Source organism: Pituophis catenifer, unplaced genomic scaffold (assembly GCF_029215685.1).
Source record: "Pituophis catenifer annectens isolate HBS135680 unplaced genomic scaffold, rPitCat1.0.hap2 SCAF_17, whole genome shotgun sequence".
In the NCBI taxonomy this organism is placed as follows: domain Eukaryota; kingdom Metazoa; phylum Chordata; class Lepidosauria; order Squamata; family Colubridae; genus Pituophis; species Pituophis catenifer.
This window is the reverse complement of record NW_027256897.1, coordinates 8,602,295-8,621,191: the sequence shown is the minus strand read 5'-3', so window position 1 is coordinate 8,621,191 and position 18,897 is coordinate 8,602,295. Positions and strand designations below refer to the sequence as shown.

The window sequence follows — 18,897 nt, the reverse complement described above, 5'->3', positions numbered from 1 at the left end:
CGTTTCTTGTCTTGCCTTCTGGTGCTTTGGGAAATAAGTTGACTCTTCTCTCTTCTTTGAGGCAGCCCCTCAAATACTGGAAGACCTGCTATCGTGGTCCCCCCTCCCTTTCCCAGTCCTTCTTTTCTCTATAGACTGGCCATATGTGTCCTCTTAAAACGGCTTACAAATCAAAGATGGTTGCGCATCTTGTGAAATCGTGCGATGGGCGTGTGCGGGCTTGGCAGAAGCAGTGAGAAGATGACGATTTGAGCTGGCAGGAATCTCTCTTTATCTGATCTCAACACGTCCAAAGCTGGGCTCCTCTAGGCGTATTTGATTGTATCTCCCATTTTCCATCGTAGGCACGTTAGGGCAGGGACGGCAGGGAGGAAAAAAATGGCTGCTGTAGCTGGGTGGATTTGCAGACAGAGAGAAAAATGCAGCCCGAGAAATTTCCTGACAGTTGAGAACAATTCATCCGTGGAACAGCTTGCCTCCAGAAGTTATGGGTGCTCCAAATTGGAGATATATATATATATATTTTTAAAGAAGAGATTGGACAGACATTTGTTTAAAATGGTACAGGCTTTCCTGCCTGAGCAAGGGTTGTTGTTGTTTTTTTTATTAGATTTATATACCGCCCTACTCCCGAAGGACTCAGGGCGGTGAACAGGCACAAAATAAAATACATAAATACAAAAGTTAAAAGATATAATTAAAACCAGATTGAATAATTTAGCCCAAGACAATTAAAAGATCCCAATGATTTAAAACAAATTAAAATTTCGATGTAAAAGAATTTTAAAATTATCTAGGACCAGAGTGTTTAGTATATTTTAATTGGTTTTTTTTATTAACGTTTATATTAAATGTATTTTTATCGTTTGCTGTTCACCGCCCTGAGTCCCTTAGGAATAGGGCGGTATATAAATTTAATAAATAAATAAATAAATAAATAAATAAATAAATAAATAAATAAATAAAACAGGGTTGGACTAGAAGACCTCCAAGGTCCCTTCCAATTCCGTTGTTCTCTGTTATCCTATAACCCCAGATCAATTCATCCATGGAATGGCTTTGCCTCCAGAAATTGTAAGCGCTCTTAACACTGGAGGGTTTTTTTTAAAGAAGAGATTGGACAGCCATTTGTTTAAAATGGTATAGGCTTTCCTGCCTGAGCAGGAGGTCGGATAGATGACCTCCAAGGTCCCTTCCAACTCTTTGTTATTCTGTTATGCAACTCACTTTGAAACTGGGGGAGGGGGGGGGTTGAAATCAATGATGAGACGTTTCACTGAGCAACAAAGCTGCATTGTTTTCTTGGCAGCGTGGAAGCTGTTTTTCTAGTCCTGAGCAGATCTGTTTTTATACGTGCTAAATGCATCCTAACAAAAAGATGACAGACAGCAGAGACAGAGATTGAAACCTGCTGGGCGTCCACGCCCTTAACAAAAGCAGTTGTGTATTTTACTAGCTTCTCTGCCTGCCTTACAAGGTTGCCCCGGGCTGTGGACGATTTGACAAGAGTTTAGAAATAGTTCAAATAAGTACATTAGTGTTTGTCTGGCACAGAAAGCATTCCCATTTGGGCAAAGCAGTTTTAAGCTCTGGCCGGAAGATTCCGGAGAACGAGAAACGTCAACAAGGAAAGTAAAATAAGCATGGAGAAAGAGCTGATTTTAACGCTTGGCTTGTTTTTGTTGGCGTGGCCGCATTTGGGACACAATTAAGCACCGGTTGTGTTGGATGAAGTGAGACGCAGTTACTCCAAAAAAAAGGTACTATTGGCCTTTGGGATAGGTTGATACGGCTCTCTTCTTTGGGTGTAAGGAAGCAAGAAAAGGTAAGGAAATGTACTTTGGAACAATCTCTAGTCTAATATGAGTCTTATATATGAGCCAGCTGTGTGCAGCAGCTGCCAAAAAAGCCTTCTGCATAAACAGAAGGATAGAATCAACATGAAGTGTTAATACCACTTTATAAGGACTTGTTAAGGCTAAACTTGGTGTCCTGCATCCAGTTTTGGTCGCCACGATGTAAAAAAGATGCTGAGACTCTAGAAAGAGTGCAGAGAAGAGCAACCAAGATGATTAGGGGACTGGAGGCTCAAACATATGAAGAACGGTTGCAGGAACTGGGTATGTCTAGTTTGACGAAAAGAAGGACTAGGGGAGACAGGATAGCAGGGTTCCAATATCTCAGGGGCTGCCCCAAAGAAGAGGGAGTCAAGCTATTCTCCAAAGCACCTGAGGGCAGGAGAAGAAGCAATGGGTGGAAACTCATCAAGGAGAGAAGCAACTTAGAACTAAGGAGAAATTTCCTGACAGTGAGAACAATTAACCAGTGGAACAACTTGCCTGCAGAAGTTGTGAATGCTCCAACGCTGGAAGTTTTTAAAATGTTGGATAACCATTTGTCTGAAGTGGTGTAGGGTCTCCTGCCTAAGAAGGGGGTTGGAGTAGAAGACCTCTGTGGTGTTATTCTGTTTAAGTAACTGAAAAATTACAGAAGCTCGTCTATGTTATGGGATGGATCCTAATACCTAAATTAGAGGCAGATGAACTATCCTTAGAAATTCTCACGGATGTGGAGGTCACAATGTTTACAGATTGGTCCCCGCTGGGACATACATTCTGCAGAAAGCTCTGTTTGTGCAGCCATCCTTGGGACAAATAAGTTTGGTCTTCTTTGCAAAAGTGTGAATGTGTAAATATCAGAGGGAATCCTAGCAACGGACATGACGCTGAAGGCAAGGTGGGAGGTTCACCTCAGGCAAGAAGCGTCAGTCAAGAAGCTGCCAAAAAGGTTTTTATTTCTTTAGAAGAAGTTGAGAGGTTGGACTGTGGGGATCTCAGATTCACGTAGCTTCAAACCACAATCTGACATTATGCCAAGACTGGGTCAATGAGGTTTTAAAAAATAAGGAATACATAGGTAAGTGAATTTAAAATATGGTTGAATTCAATAGCAACTTGTAAAAGGTTTGTTTTTCATTTTAGGCTGAGTTCAAATTTATCCTCAAAGGATGAATTGGCCTTCCTTTGTCAAATTTTTCCATTATACAGATTAAACTGGTGAATTAGCTACTGTTAATAATAGAGTACAGTTAGCTCTCAGCTTTCCTCTCTCCCCTCTCCTCACATTTCCTTCCCTCTTTCCTTCCCTTCTCCTTTCCCTTCCCTCCCTAGCTTTCCTTTCCTATCAGTTTTTCCTTTCCTTTCCCTTCCTCGTCCATTTCTTCGTCCTTTCTCCTTTCCTTTCCTTTCCTTCCCTTCTTCCTCCTCTCCTTCCCTTTCCTTCACCTTTCATCTGTCCTTCCCTTCCATGTCCTTCCCTTCCCTTCTCCTTCCCTTCCCCTTTCATCTGTCCTTTCCTTTCATCTATACTTTCCTTTCCTTCCCTTCCTTCTCTCTTTTCCTTTCCTTTCCTCTGTCCTTTCCTTCCCCTTTCATCTGTCCTTCCCTTCCTTTCTCCTTCCCTTCCCTTTTCATCTGTCCTTCCTTTCCTTTCCTTTCCTTTCCTTTCCTTTCCTTTCCTTTCCTTTCCTTTCCTTTCCTTTCCTTTCCTTTCCTTTCCTTCTTCCTCCTCTCCTTCCCTTTCCTTCACCTTTCATCTGTCCTTCCCTTCCATGTCCTTCCCTTCCCTTCTCCTTCCTTTCCCCTTTCATCTGTCCTTTCCTTTCATCTATACTTTCCTTTCCTTCCCTTCCTTCTCTCTTTTCCTTTCCTTTCCTCTGTCCTTTCCTTCCCCTTTCATCTGTCCTTCCCTTCCTTTCTCCTTCCCTTCCCTTTTCATCTGTCCTTCCTTTCCTTTCCTTTCCTTTCCTTTCCTTTCCTTTCCTTTCCTTTCCTTTCCTTTCCTTTCCTTTCCTTTTCTTTCCTTTCCTTTCCTTTCCTTCCCCTTCCCTTCCCTTCCCCAAGCCGTTCTAATCCCTGATCTCCCTTTCACAAGAAAGTTAGCTCTCTGCTAGCTTTTCCATGTCCCCCCTTTGCTAGCTATGAATTCACCCCCTACAAAAATTCTTGCTGTTGCTCTTCTGGTGGAGGACAATCACAACTGGCTGAGGACCTTCAGAAGGATACTAGCAGAGAATCCTTTCCACCCCTCGTTCTGATTTCCTTTCTCCGTCGCCTTTTCCCCCCTTCCTCTTTATTTTTAGTGGGAGATGACTCCACGCCCCGATGTAATCCTAGTTTCCTATCTAGATGGTCAAAACAGGAAGAAGAACTGAAAACCTTTTCCCGAAAGATCAGGAGATCTTCTTGCAAAACGAACAGTAACATGGTGGCATCTCCAGGGGTGGGCTTCAAAAATTTTAGCAAGGGGTTCTCTGCCCGGGTGCTGGCTGGGCGTGGACATGGTGGGCGTGGCCTAGTCGGCCTCCTGCACCATGGTGGGGGGGGGGGCTTTTTGCCCTCCCCGGGTTCCAGCGGCTTTCCTTGAGCCTCTGGGTGGGCCAAAACAGCCTCCCCAGGCTCCGGAGGCCCTCTAGAGGCCGGAAACGGGCCCGTTTCCAGCCTTCCCAAACTTCTGGTAGGCCCGTTTTTCACCCTCCCCGAACCTCCGCATGCATCCTGCACTTACATCCAAGACAGACCGCATGGACAGGCAGATCCAGCCAGGAGCGGGATTTGGGGGTTCTCCAAACTGCAGAGAATCTTAGCTAGAGGTTCTCCCGAACCCGCAGCAGCTCACCCCTGGGCATCCCACTCTTGCAAAAAGATTGTCTTGCAAAACAAGCAGTGACATGGTGGCATCTCACTCTTTTCTCTTCCTTTCTCCCCCCCCCCCTTCCTTCTTTTCTTCTCATTAGACCAAATGAAATGAAATACTGAACAATCAACTGCAGGAGCTTTGGGAATGTCCATCTGCGGCAGAAAAAACAGCTCGCCCCCTCGAATTTGCGGCTTCCTTTTCGTCTTTACGTTGTTCCTTGTGTCGTATTATTGGAAGAAAAGCTGGGATCCATTGAACGAAAATGCTAAGGAAGGGAAACGCCCTGGCAGATTTTGCAAAGGCCGGCTCGCCGATGGTACAATCACCCCACTCCAGGATAAACACAGTTTTATCATCACTCCTTATTCTGACAAGCGACAGGAAAATCTCATCCGGGTCCTGAGCATTATCCACCATCAAAAAGTCAGCAAGATTTACTGCATCTTTTGCTGCGAGAACAGCCAGATGATTGAGGTCGTACAAGGAGAAATCGATCTCCACAAAGACCGCTTCGGTTTCCCGTACGGCACTGCAGATATGCTTTGTCTTCAGCCAGAAGACTGCCAAGCTCACTTCATTTCTGTCCACCCCGAGAATCCCAACCTGGAATTGACCCACCTGCCCCTATTTCCCATCCGAAACCTCTATCCAGAGGAGCCCTCTGTGGACTTCACGATCTGCATGTCTACCATGTTTGGGAAATACGACAACGTCTTGCAGTTCGTACAGTCCATGGAGCTGTACAGGCTTCTGGGGGCCCAAAGAGTGATGATATACAAGAACAGTTGCAGCCCCCTCATGGACAAAGTCCTCGACTATTACATCTCCCAAGGCATCGTGGAAATTATTCCTTGGCCCATCGATTCATACCTGAACGTTTCGACCCACTGGCATTACTCCATGGAAAGGAAAGATTTGGGCTACTACGGGCAAATCGCAGCGTTGAACGACTGCGTTTACTACAACATGTTTAAAAGCAAATATCTCTTGCTGATTGACCCCGATGAGGTTATTCTTCCCTTGAAGGATGCAGACTGGAAGTCCCTAATGGAAAGATTAGAAAAGGAACATCCAGGAGTTGGGATTTTCCTTTTCGAAAACCAGGTGTTCCGTCGCACCATGTTCTCCGAGACTCCTTTCAACTTTTCATCCTGGACAACGGTGCCGGGGTTTAACGTCTTTGAACACATCCACAAGGAACCTAAAGACGTTCACAGTTTCAATAACGTGAAAATGATTCTGGATCCAACCAGAGTCATTCAGACCTCGGTCCATTCTGTTCTCAAGATGTATGGAGGCTCTCTTGAAGTCGCCAATGATCTCGCCTTTAACTTCCACTGCAGGATCGCCGAACGTACGAACTTACCCGATAGCACTTTGATTCGAGACCCAGTTTTCTGGAGATACAACAAAACTTTGATCCCCAGAGTGAACGATGTCTTATTTAAATCCGGGATTTTAGGAGCCGGTGACTCGGCGCAAAAGCAAAAAAGTTGATGCCTTAGTAAATTGCATCAGTGTGCGTCTGTGCATGGTTGTGTGTGGGTACACTCACATCTATATTGTCAAGTGTGAACAAGTAGATCCACACATGAAAAGTGGATAGGAATCATCTCAGTCTTACCCAGGGTAAGGCTAGATAAGGTTCAACGGGAGAATTAGACTTCACCTACTTATGTCCATATAGGGATTCCAGACTAATTCCCTGCTTGACTCCTCCCACCCCCCCTGGCTAGGTCAGTTTCTCTCCAACATACACACAGACAACTATGCACAGAAACACATGCTCCTTAGTTGATTGCATGATCTACCTCTCAATCTTGACACTATTTCTACTTCAGGAAAAACAAAATGCTCATTTTGGGGCAGCACCCTAATCTTAAACCGCTTTTTGTGGAAAAGACTGATGGCTAGTCCTTTGATGGCGGTCATTTAAACTTTAAGCACAGGTTGTCCTCGATTTACGACCACAATTCAGTCCCACGTTTCTGCTGTTCAGTGAAACATTTGTTAAGTGAGTTTTGCCCCATTTTACGACGGTTGTCAAGTGAATCACAAAGTTGTTAAGTTAGCAACCCGGTTGTTAAGTGAATCCGGCTTTCCCCATTGACCTTGCTTGTCTGAAAGTCACAGAAGGGGATCACATGACCCTGGGACACCGCAACCGTCATAAATATGAATCAGTCCCCAAGCATCGGGATTTTGATCCCGTGACCACAAAGGTCAGAAGTGCGAAAAACAGTCATAAGTCACCTTTTTTTACAATCCCATTGTCACTTCAAACGGTCACAAAATGAAACTGTTGTAAGTCGAGAACTGCCTGTATTTCACCATACTTTGGTTGGCGGGTTAGTCTTTCCTGTAAGGTGAGCTCTCATTCTGTAGCATTCTCTTTTATTATAGGTTCGTTTCATTTTTAGAATTTCGCTGCTATGGTGGAACTTGATTACGCTCTTTTGGGCGATCAATCTCCTTGAATCATTGGGACCGATGTTGAAGATATTTAAGCTTATCAATCAGGGCAGGGGTTGTCAAACTCGATTTCATTGAGGGCCACATCAGGGTTGTATTTGACCTCGGGGGGAAGGGGGGCAGTGTGGGCGTGGCCAAGGTGACATCACTAGTGTCATGGGTGGCTGTGGCGGCCCAAGTGCTCTACCAGCGAAAATGGGCTCCCGAGCTCCGTTTTCAGCCGCGACAGCTTCCTGCAACGCCCTGCCAGTGAAAATGGAGCTCTGTTTTCGCTGGCAGAGGCACCGCGGGCTGGTCCTTTGCTGTTTCCAGGGCGGCCCTGCGGGCCAGATCTAAGCACCCCGCGGGACGGATCCAACCCCCTGGGCCTCGAGTTTGACCTCCCTCCCCCCGAATCAGGGGAAAGAAGACAGGTCTTCTAATCCAGTAGTCTCCAACTTTTGCAGTTTGGCAACCTGGCCCAGTGCGAGGTGTTTGTGTTTGTGTGTGTGTGTGAGTGGCAGGCACGCGTGTGCATGCACACAGCTCCATTGGTGTGAGCAGCATCAAATTGAGCTTCGTGTTTGAGTGGAGTGCTTGCGTTCGCGCATAAAGCTCCACTCGCGCGAGCAGTGGGCGCTTGTATTCGTGCGTGAAGCTCCACTTGTGCAAATGGAGCTTCGTGCGTGAGACCAAACACCTTCTGCTCAAGTGCCTTATGTTTGCATGTGTGCAGCTTCACATGTGAGCACTTGTCGGCTATTCCTGTGAGTGGAGCTTTGCGCACACTTGTTCATCGCTCGTGTGGTCCGGTTTCAAACAGGTCACGGCCCGATGGTGGGAACCCCTGTCCTAATCAATCCAGGGGTGAAATGCTCCCGGTTTGCACCAGATCGCCCGATCCGGTAGCGATGGCGGCGGGTGGTTCGGAGAACAGGTAGCAAAAATCCCTGCCCCCCCCCCCAACCACGGCCAGCTGAGCCGCACGATCATCAGAGGCTTTTTTTTTTTTACTTCTAAAAGCATTTTTTCTACAACCTCTTCCGATGAGAAAATGCTTTTAAAAGTAAAAAAACAAAAAAAAGCCTCTGATGATCGCGCGGCTCAGCTGGGATCGTCAGAGGCTTTTCAAAGCATTTTTTTCTGCAACCTCTTGGCTGAAGAGGTGGTAAAAAAAAATGCTTTGAAAAGTCTCTGATAATCCCAGCTGAGTTGCCTGATCGGCAGAGGCTTTTCAAAGCATTAGAAAAAATGCTTTGAAAAGTTGTTTTTAAAAAAAGTTGGCCACGCCCAACCAGTCATATTACCCACCACCACCAAGCCACGCCCACAGAACCGGTAGTAACAAATTTTACATTTCACCCCTGAATCAATCTGTATTTGATTGAAAAAAAAGGGGAAGCCGGAGGGAGAAATAAATAAGAAATAAAACTGTGGGTTCAACCCAGAATCTGTTTTTTATCTATAGAGAATGGATAGGTGATGTCCATGGCAATTGCTTATTAAGTCCTGAGATAAAATCCATTAGCAAGTATAACCCAGGATTTAATGATATAAAAAAATGGAAGGTGGCACTTCTCTTGAAAAAAAAAAAATCAATGTACTCAGGGCAAAAATTCTGTAATTCTTTCTTAAATTGAAAACTTTGCTTTATTGAAAATGGGGCTACGAGGGTTATATCCTAATCATGTTCATGAACTTCTATTAAATGGATAAAACTCTTTCCAAAGAGTTGTGCTTACAGGAACTTTGAAGGATAATAAATTTACTGATGCAGACTCTTGATAATTACTTTGTGGTGTCCTTTCCTGCCTCCTTCGTTGAGATTTTGCACCCAAACTGTGCGGCTGCACCCAAAATGCACAGCCAGAGTAAGACTGCAATTGCTGCTATTCTGAATATCGATTTTAAACAAGAGCCGTAAGAGGTTGCCTTAGAAAAAACACATTAAATTTTAATTAGATAAAACCTATTCTGTATGCTGGCAAAAGAATATTTATTTCTAGGTGCACGGTCTCAAGGCACGAGATAGAAGAGTCTTCAAATTCTTAAGTCTATATTCTGGCAAGTATGCAACTTCTCCCTCTGATTTTGTCCATACTTCTCCCTCTGATTTTGTGCCTGCAACTTCTCCGTCTGATTTTGTGCCTGCAACTTCTCCGTCTGATTTTGTCCATGCAACTTCTCCCTCTGATTTTGTCCATGCAACTTCTCCCTCTGATTTTGTCCATGCAACTTCTCCCTCTGATTTTGTGCCTGCAACTTCTGTCTGATTTTGTGCTTGCAACTTCTCCTTCTGATTTTGCCCATATAACTTCTCCCTCTGATTTTGTGCCTGCAACTTCTCCCTCTGATTTTGTGCCTGCAACTTCTCCGTCTGATTTTGTGCATGCAACTTCTCCGTCTGATTTAATGCGTACAACTTCTCCGTCTGATTTAGTGCATACAACTTCTCCGTCTGATTTTGTCCATGCAACTTCTGAATCTGATTTTGTGCCTGCAACTTCTCCCTCTGATTTTGTGGATACATACACAGACACACAGACACACACACACACCCCAGATCAGGAAAATTGCTTGTGATGAAACTGAGAAAGGCATGGGGATTGCATGTTCCAACTCATTCATAATTGTTTTTTGTTTAGCAATGTTGAGGGCGAGGCACATTTCTTCAATGATGAATGGAGCAGAGTTGGGGTTTGACTCAGTGCTGTTGTGCAAGGAGGGGATGTGGAAATGACGTGTCCAATTGCCACTTGACCCAACTAGGTAACATCATCAGTGGTAGTAGGGAGTGGGGTTTGTGGAGAGGATTGCATCCTTGGCGCTCTCTAAGCTTGGTTGTTTTCTTGCAGACATCTCATGACCAAACCAGGTAACATCATCAGTGCTGGTAATGTAGTAAACTGAGAGCAAACCCCACTCCTTAGCAGCAGTGATGATGTTAACCTAGTTTGGGTAATGAAATGTCTGCAAGAAAGCAAGCTTCCCGAACCCAGTTTTTTTTAAAAAAAACAAAAAAAAAAAACTTTGCTCTGGTTATTTTCTTAAGGTATTTAGCTCCAGAGTATTATTTGACTCGGGGTGGGGGGGAGATATGATCTCTCATAAAATTTTAACAACTGCTAGGCAAGTTGTGTAAACAACATCAGCTCTGATACAACCCCTGAAGGAGGAGGGATGTATTCCCAGAAACCTATTTTAGGAGACGTGCCTTTGGGTTTCATTCATCCAAGCTGCTTACAGGGTGGACCACCAAAATCTTCTCCGGTTGCTGTGTTTATACCCCGTTCCCCATTTTGCAAAATTATAAAGCTAACCAGCACCCCAAATGTTCTCAACCGCAGGATAAACCAGGGGTGAAATCCAGCAGGTTCTGACAGGTTCTGGAGAACTGGTAGCGGAAATTTTGAATACTTTGGAGAACCAGCAAATACCACCTCTGGCTGGCCCCCGAGTGGGGTGGGAATGGAGATTTTGCAATATCCTTCCCCTGCCACGCCCACCAAGCCATGCCCACAGAACCCGTAGTAAAAAAAATTTGGATTTCACCACTGGGATAAACCCAACCAGAAATGATTCTCTAGCATAGTTTGCAAACATCTGGGGTGGGGTGGGGGGGTGAGAGAGGACTTTGCCTTAGGTGAGGACTGTCAGACAAGTGTTGCAAAATTCTCTCCTGGGTTTACCCTTGTTTGAAGATCTCCATGTTCTTGTTTCATTGGTTTTTGGGGTTTTTTTCCCCCTGTGGCATGATATTTCCAGGCTGGGTTTAGGCTTTGCACTCCAAGCTGTTCTTTTGTTAAGCTGTGACAATCCCGAACGTCCTGTCCGCATTTTAGCACACCAGAGCACTTCCTTTATTCTTTACCTTTTCATAACAACAATGCATTGCCCCACCCACCCCCACCCCGGCCTACATAGAAACTGGATGGGGAATTTGGCAGATACCCAGATGAGAATTCAGGAACAGCTTTTGAATTTTGCAACGGGAGCTGCTGATTACAGTGTGGGTTATTTTGCATTTTTGGCTATTTGCTGTGAGTTCGATCTTTTAAGATACATAGCCATTAAAATACTTTTAGGAAGGTGGGAGACTGACGCACCCGTCTCAGCCACACCCAGGCTGATGCCTCACATTTTCTTCTAACAATCAAGATATTTTGACTATAAATTGCAAACCTGTTTTTGCTCCAAGCTGTTGTATGCAAGCTAGGATCCTCTATGAAGATATTAAGAAGTTTGGTGGCATCTGAATGGACTTCTAAAAATGGTAGACCTAGGAGTCCACAACCATTATTCCATTAATTTGTAAGGCTGTCCAGAATAGTTTTTTTAATTGGGTGGTTGTATACATCTAATTAAAAAGAGAGAGAGAGAGAGAGAGAGAGAGAGAGAGAGAGAGACAAACAAATATAGATAGATACATAAGATATAGAAAGAGAGATATAGATACCTGTAGATACATAAAAATAGGCAAGAGGTAAGATAGATGATAGATAGATAGATAGATAGATAGATAGATAGATAGATAGATAGATAGATAGATAGATAGATAGGATAGATATGGATAGATACATTGATATAGAAATAGAGAAAAATATAGATATATAGAGATAAATAAACAAATATGAAAAGATACATAAGATATAGAAATAGAGATAAATATAGATACATAACGATAGACAAGATATAAGAGATAAATAGATGATAGGTAGATAGATAGGTAGATAGATAGATATGAATAGATAGATAGATATGGATAAATACATTGATATAGAAATAGAGAAAAATATAAAGATAGAGATAAATAAATATGGATAGATACATAAGACATAGAAATAGAGATAAATATAGATACCGGTAGATACATAAAGATAGGCAAGAGATAAGATAGATGATAGATAGATAGATAGATAGATAGATAGATAGATAGATAGATAGATAGATAGATAGATATAGATAGACAGATAGATATGGATAATTTGGAAGAGAGGGCCTTTTTAAGCTTACATGATTATTAACACTTCTTCCACCCTCAAGAGGGAAAAGGAGGAGGAGGAGGAGGAGGAGGAATAAGAGGCAGCCATAATGGCACCATTTTCCACCATTTTGAACAGTTTATTAATAGCCATTGCGAGAGGAGAGAAAAAGGCGGGAATTTTTATATACATTTTTATTCCTCTCTCTCTCTCTCCCTCCTTTCCTCATGTAACTCTCCAGGGCTTAACTCTCTTTCTTTCTTTATTTTTTCTTTTGAGGGGTGAAAAATAACATTTTTCTTGAGCCTCCTGAGGAAATCCTTGAGGTGAGGATTTTAGTTCTAATTTTTTTTAAAAAATTAGCCATTAATGTCAGGGAAATAATCAGGTGTTTTTTTCCTCCCCAGGCGTTGGCTTCAGCTCCCTCAACGGTTTGAAGGTTTCCTCAGCTTGTTTAATTTAAATTAAATCTATTTTATTTCTATCTATTCCCCCCATCGCCACATTTTCTAAAATAGCCAGACATTTTGGAGGCCAATTAAAAAAAAGAAAAGAAAAGAAAACCAGAGAAAAATGAAGTAATTTCAGGTTTTTTTAGTGTGTACTTCAGCAAAGAGGAAAATATTTAATGGGGCGAATTGAGAATTAGGGTGTTTGTGTTTATGGATGGATAGAAATAGAGATATTGATAGATGATATTATATATATATATATATATATATATATATATATATATATATATATATATATATATATATATATATATATATATATATATATACACACACACACACACACAATGTACATATTTAATATATTGATATTGAATGTAGATAAATAGTATGTGTGTATGTGTGTATATATTAGATAGATAGAAATATATAAATCAAGAAATAGAATATATATATATATATATATATATATATATATATATATATATATATATATATATATATATATATATATATATATATATATGTTTTTTTTCTTCTAGCCAGGTTTTCTCTACGTAACCAAGGTTTTTTGTAGCTCTTGGTTATGTAGGGAAAACCTGGCTAGAAGAAAAAAACACACATAAACCCTATAAAGAAGTAAGAAAATTTATATATATATATATATATATATATATATATATATATATAAATTTATATGTATATATACATATACATACAGATTAGATAGATATAAATATATAGATCAAGAAGTAGAATATATATATATACACACACAGATTAGATATATATAGATCAAGAAATAGAATATATATATATATATATATACAGATTAGATAGATACAAATATATAGATCAAGACATTGATAGATATAATATATACAGATAATATATCTATATTGATGGAAATATATGTAGTTGAGAATTAGAGATAGATAGATAATTGATAGATATTGAGATGATATAATGTAGCTAAGATCAATATAGTTATATAGATGATATATATAGAGATGATCAATATAAATGATGTATAAAATATCAAATATACAGATGATAGATAGGAGATGGATGGATAGAAGATAGATAGATAGATAGATAGATAGATAGATAGATAGATAGATAGATAGATAGACAGACAGACAGACGGATGATAGATAGGTAAATATAGAGATTGAGAAATAGAGTTATTGATAGAAAGGTTAATAGATCGATAGAGAAAATATAAAGATTGAGATAGATAGGTGTAGATATGGATACAGATATTGATAGATAATAGATATAATTGACAGATATATCAATATTAACATAGATGATATAGACACAAAGGTCATTATATCTTTTAATATTATATCTTTTAATATTATATCTTTTAATAAAGAAATATATAATAATAGATATATAAATAGGATGCAGTTAATATTTATCTGGTGGGGTGTGATTTTGCACATTAAGCATGCCTAGCAGGTATGGTTTGATTTAGTCTGAAGGGTCCCTGGTGCTCTCCGAGCTTGTTGGTTTTCTTGCCGATGTTTCATTACCCAACTAGCTAACGTCAGCAGTGCTAGTGGACCCGCTCGTTCCTAACACTGATGATCTTGCCTAGTTTCAACCCTGACCTACAAATATTCTCTTTTCAAACCCTGATCTACAAATATTTCCCTTTATCGGTAGGTTCCATCTATTGTGCTCAAACTAGCTTTTGTTAAGGTCCAGCAAAATCGAGTTATTCAGTCCCCAGGTGGAACAGGTGATGCTGGACAAAGGTGGCTTCCTTATGAATGGTGAGGCAGCTGGGCGTTTGTGGAAAGGCTTTTCAAAGAAAGCAGCAGGAGCTTGTTTTTCAGGAACTGCTCAAGTTGAAACAGACACACCTGTACAGATTTACAGGCTCGTTGCTCAGTTCCCATTGTATTTTAGAGGGTTCGAGAAATTCCTTATGAAAACTATTTAGTTTTTAGGGAGGGTCATTTTTTTTAAGGAGGAACAATGTAATTTCACTTACTCCTCTCATTTGACCAATATATCTATATATATTTTGTAGCAACATCAAAGGAATAAGATGCCTCGCTTCAAGAGCAAGATGATTTGGATGGCCATCCCTTTCCTAATTCTTCTGTTCTTCGAAATGTACCCCAGAAGGCCGTTGGCCCCAACCCAACAAACCCAACTAAATTTGGGGGCCTGCAGAGGTGAGTTGGTCAACGGTACCATCACCGCCTTAAAACACAACAAAACCTTTGTCGTTTCGTTGTACCACGATGACCGGCAACAAAACCTCACCCGGGCAATTGCAATGGTACATTACAAAAAAATCCAAGATCTTTATTGCTGGTTTTGTTGCAGTCATAACAACCGCATTTCTATCATTCGGGCCAGCATAGACATCCATCCGGAGAGAAACGGCTTCCCGGTTGGCGGGGCAGATATCGTGTGTTTGGAACCACAACGCTGCTTGCCACAGTATATGTCCATTCATCCATCGACCAAAGGATCCATGGCGGAGCTGCCGTGGTTTGAAATCAACAACCGGGTTGCCAGGACTTGGTTTGTGACGGAATACACCGTCTGTCTGTCAGTCATGCTCGAGAATTACGACAACGCCCTGCAGTTTGTGCAGAGCGTGGAAATGTATAAAATCCTCGGGGCCAAGAAAGTGTACCTTTACAAAATGAACTGCAGCTCGCTCATGGACCGAATCTTACATTTTTATGTTCAAGAAGGCACTGTGGAGGTCATACCTTGGCCAATTACTTCCTACGTGCGCTTGTCTTCTTTTTGGTATTCTTACCAGGACTGGGGCTATGGAAAAACCACCGTTCTAAACGACTGCATTTACCGTAATATGTACCGAAGCAAATACGTGGTTTTTCATGATATCAATGAAATTATCCTTCCCCTAAAACACCCAAATTGGAAAACTATGATTGATAGCCTCGAGGATCAAAACCCAGGAGTTGGCATTTTCTTTTTTGAAACTCATTTTTTCTCTCAGAACGTATTTTCGTCTTTGGATAAATTCAACATCACGCTCTGGAAAACCATCCCGGGAGTTAACATATTGCGACATGTTTATCGTGAGCCCAATAAACTGCATATCAATATTTTGAAGAAAATGATTGTAAACCCGAGGAGCGTGGTTCAGGCGTCCAGCCATTCCGTTCTCAAAGGATATGGTCGGACGCTCGAAGTGTCCAGCGACGTTGCAATTCTTTACAACTGTAGGAGACACCTGGAAAACGAATTTGGGGAACAGTATCTCATGCGGGACACAACCATCTGGAGGTTCAACGTATCGTTGATTAGCAACGTTAATAAGGTTTTCGATCGCGTTCTCAGCCATCAAAACGATAACATCTCCAAGTCCTTTTGGGGCACATTCTTGGGAAGCCTTGCCAAAATCTTTTAAAAGATTTTCTTTGTTTTACTTCAACCAAAATTGCCCGACAAGGAAGGATTTTTCTCCACAAGGAAGTGTTTGCCTTCACACGGCCTGCGTCTGTCATTTATCCCTTTAGAAGACGTCAGAAGGTTTAAAAGTGCAATTAGTTCCTCTTTATATCCTGCCTTTCCTCTGCAAATGAGTTGCTTTATCTGCTGTTTAATAAAAATAATTCAAAAATGTCATTTGTCTTTTGTCAGGAATGTGCCCCGAGAACATTTTGATTAATTGAACTGGTTGTTAACCTTCTCCACCGCCTACGATAGCAAGCGAACAATGAATGCATGTGCTCTTAAATATATATATATATATATATATATATATATATATACCTGTGGAGGTTCTCAGTCATCCAGGTCATGGTTGTCCCAAAGGTCCTTTTTCAAGAGGCAAAACTGGACTTTCTGGTTTTTCTTTGAAAACCTTTTGCTTCTCATCCAAGCAACTTTTTGAAAAAGCACTTTTGGGACAAAATAAAAAGAAAGAAAACCCACTGATATTTTTAACTGAAAGTATCTTTATGCCTGTTAACAAAATCGTGGTTATTTCTTCCTCTGGGAAGAGAATGGAATTGTCAAGAAAATTTAATTATGTCAGAGTGGGATGAGTTTGATATCAAAGTTGGATAAATCACGTTCGTGACCCTTGTCCTGTTTTTCACAGAAATAGCTTCCCTTTGGATGATCAAAAATTATAAAAAAATATATCCAAATATATTTATGTGTTTGTGTGTGGATCATCCCTTGTGTTTTTCAGCAGAACAAACACAAATTATTATTATACTGATGTCAAGATGCCTTTTCTTCAAACAACCATCTTGCCTTTATGGCAGGAACTTTACACCGAAGCAGAGAAAAAATAGGAGCCAGGGAAATCTGTGTGAGCCGAGAATAAATTTTAGATGTTCTTTTAACCGTATGGTGATTACTCAGTGCTGTTATTGAAGCTTCGGTATGCAAAAGAGATTGAGGGAGAAATAATTTCCCTGGGGAATGGCAATCTTGCCCACATTTACATGTCTGTGGCACAAGAAACCCATGCTTATTTGACTTGTGGGGGCATGTCACCGGAGACATCGCAGTTCGAATGATGACGGAAGGATTACAAAGGCCTTAACTCTACCAGTTCTCCAGCATTTTCTTTGGTTGTGTTTCAAACTAGTGTGCAGTGCTAGATTTGATCTCCATAGAACCTTATAAATTGTGATCTTTGCTAGGCCCCTTCCCTAAGGATGTCCCAAGGCAGCAAGTTCCACGTTCATGCTTGCAACCCATGTACACTCTTTTCATTTACGATAGCATTGAGCAAGGTTTCCACCTTGCTATAAATCCGTCATCCTTGGCAGCATCCTCAAACTTGGTTTAATGTTCCTGGGATCTTCCAAGATGCGGTTTGTTGTAAAAAATAAGAAACCTCAGATGGCTGAACCATGTAACTAAGATCTAAGAACCATCCCCAGGATTTCTTGCAAATAAATGGTCTTTTCACTCACTCTGGAAAAGCCAAGCGTTGAAGGAGACTTCGCGGAAAAAGAAGCTGCTTGCAGTGAATCAGCCGGGAGCGGCAACGAGAGTCCGATGGTTGACGTAGATTTATCAGGAGTCTGAAACGATTGCATTATGGTAAAATGGCTCCAAACATTAGAACACTTAAAGAGCTGAACCGATTCCAAGCAGTCACTCTACAGCTTCACTGTCCTGAATTATTCATTATGCCTCATTCCCTTTGCTTTCTGCCTTTTCAAAAAGGACATTTGGGTTGAACCGAATAGGGGGGGAACACAAAACGAGCAGAGAAAGAGAGAGCGAGATCATGCTCACAATCGAAGGTGGATGGCCTCCTTGTTACCAAGTTGCAGGGTCAATCAGTGGTAATTGATTAATTACATTGATAACTGTCATCAATTACAGCGGTGGCCTCCCCATTATCCTAGCAGGAGGAGAAAAGATAAGGATGGCTTCCATGCCTCATATAAACCTGTTGTAAATCAAGGACTGGCTGTAGTTGCCTTTTCATGAAACTATGCACCTCAAAAGTCATGCTGGATTGGCCTGACTTGACTCTGGTTTGACTCTTTTTTTTTCTTTTGGCATTGGCCATTGCTTGTATAACATGAGAATGCTTGCGGGCTACTCCCTAAACACAAAAGCCGTTGCTGGATTGATTCAGGTATGCACAAAGAGGTTTTACCCATCATTAACCTTAACTGAATTTGTGTTTTGGTTTTCATGGGAGACCCAAAGGTGGAGCTGAACACAGTACAAAAAGCCAGAAAAAACTAACCGAACCTTTGTTGGTGATTCTCATTTGACAGATAGATAGATAGATAGATAGATAGATAGATAGATATAAACAGACAGACAGACAACACAGGAGGACAGGACAGATAGATAAGAGAGCAAGAGAGCAAGAGAGTAGATAGATAGATAGATAGATAGATAGATAGATAGATAGATAGATAGATAGATAGATAGATAGATAGACAGACAGACAGACAGACAGACAGACAGACAGATATTTATTTATTTTATTTTATTTTATTTTATTTTATTTGTATACCGCCCTTCTCCAGCAGGACTCAGGGCGGTGAATAGCCGAGATAAAACACAGCACACAAAATTTAAAAAACAATTAAAAAGGTAATTAAATAATTTCGGCCCACAATTTAAAACAGCCCAATTAAAACCAATTTCAAATTAAAACCAAAACAGATGGGATCAAGCCAGATAGACAGACAGACAACACAGGACAGGACAGGACAGACAGACAGATAGATAGGATAGACAGACGGAAGGACAGACAACACAGAAGGACAGGAGATAGATAAGAGAGAGAGAGAAAGAGAAAGAGAGATAGATGATAGATAGAGATGAGA

General features: G+C 41.3%; 2 protein-coding genes across 2 annotated transcripts; both read left to right on the top strand.

Annotated features, from left to right (window-relative positions):
* The first annotated feature begins 2,887 nt into the window (after positions 1-2,887).
* On the top strand, positions 2,888-6,260 carry LOC139325712 (uncharacterized). The gene is made up of 2 exons (XM_070955680.1): positions 2,888-2,916; positions 4,796-6,260. The coding sequence occupies exon 2, from the start codon at positions 4,843-4,845 to the stop codon at positions 6,193-6,195; it is 1,353 nt and encodes a 450-aa protein (XP_070811781.1). The 5' UTR covers positions 2,888-2,916; positions 4,796-4,842; the 3' UTR covers positions 6,196-6,260.
* Positions 6,261-14,642: 8,382 nt separating this feature from the next.
* Positions 14,643-15,989, top strand: LOC139325858 (uncharacterized). The gene has a single exon (XM_070955897.1). The coding sequence runs from the start codon at positions 14,643-14,645 to the stop codon at positions 15,987-15,989; it is 1,347 nt and encodes a 448-aa protein (XP_070811998.1).
* Positions 15,990-18,897: the final 2,908 nt, after the last annotated feature.

Excerpts from the sequence above, each read along its gene's own strand:
- LOC139325858 (XM_070955897.1), top strand. The coding sequence starts at position 14,643 with ATGCCTCGCTTCAAGAGCAAGATGATTTGGATGGCCATCCCTTTCCTA.
- LOC139325712 (XM_070955680.1), top strand. The coding sequence starts at position 4,843 with ATGTCCATCTGCGGCAGAAAAAACAGCTCGCCCCCTCGAATTTGCGGC.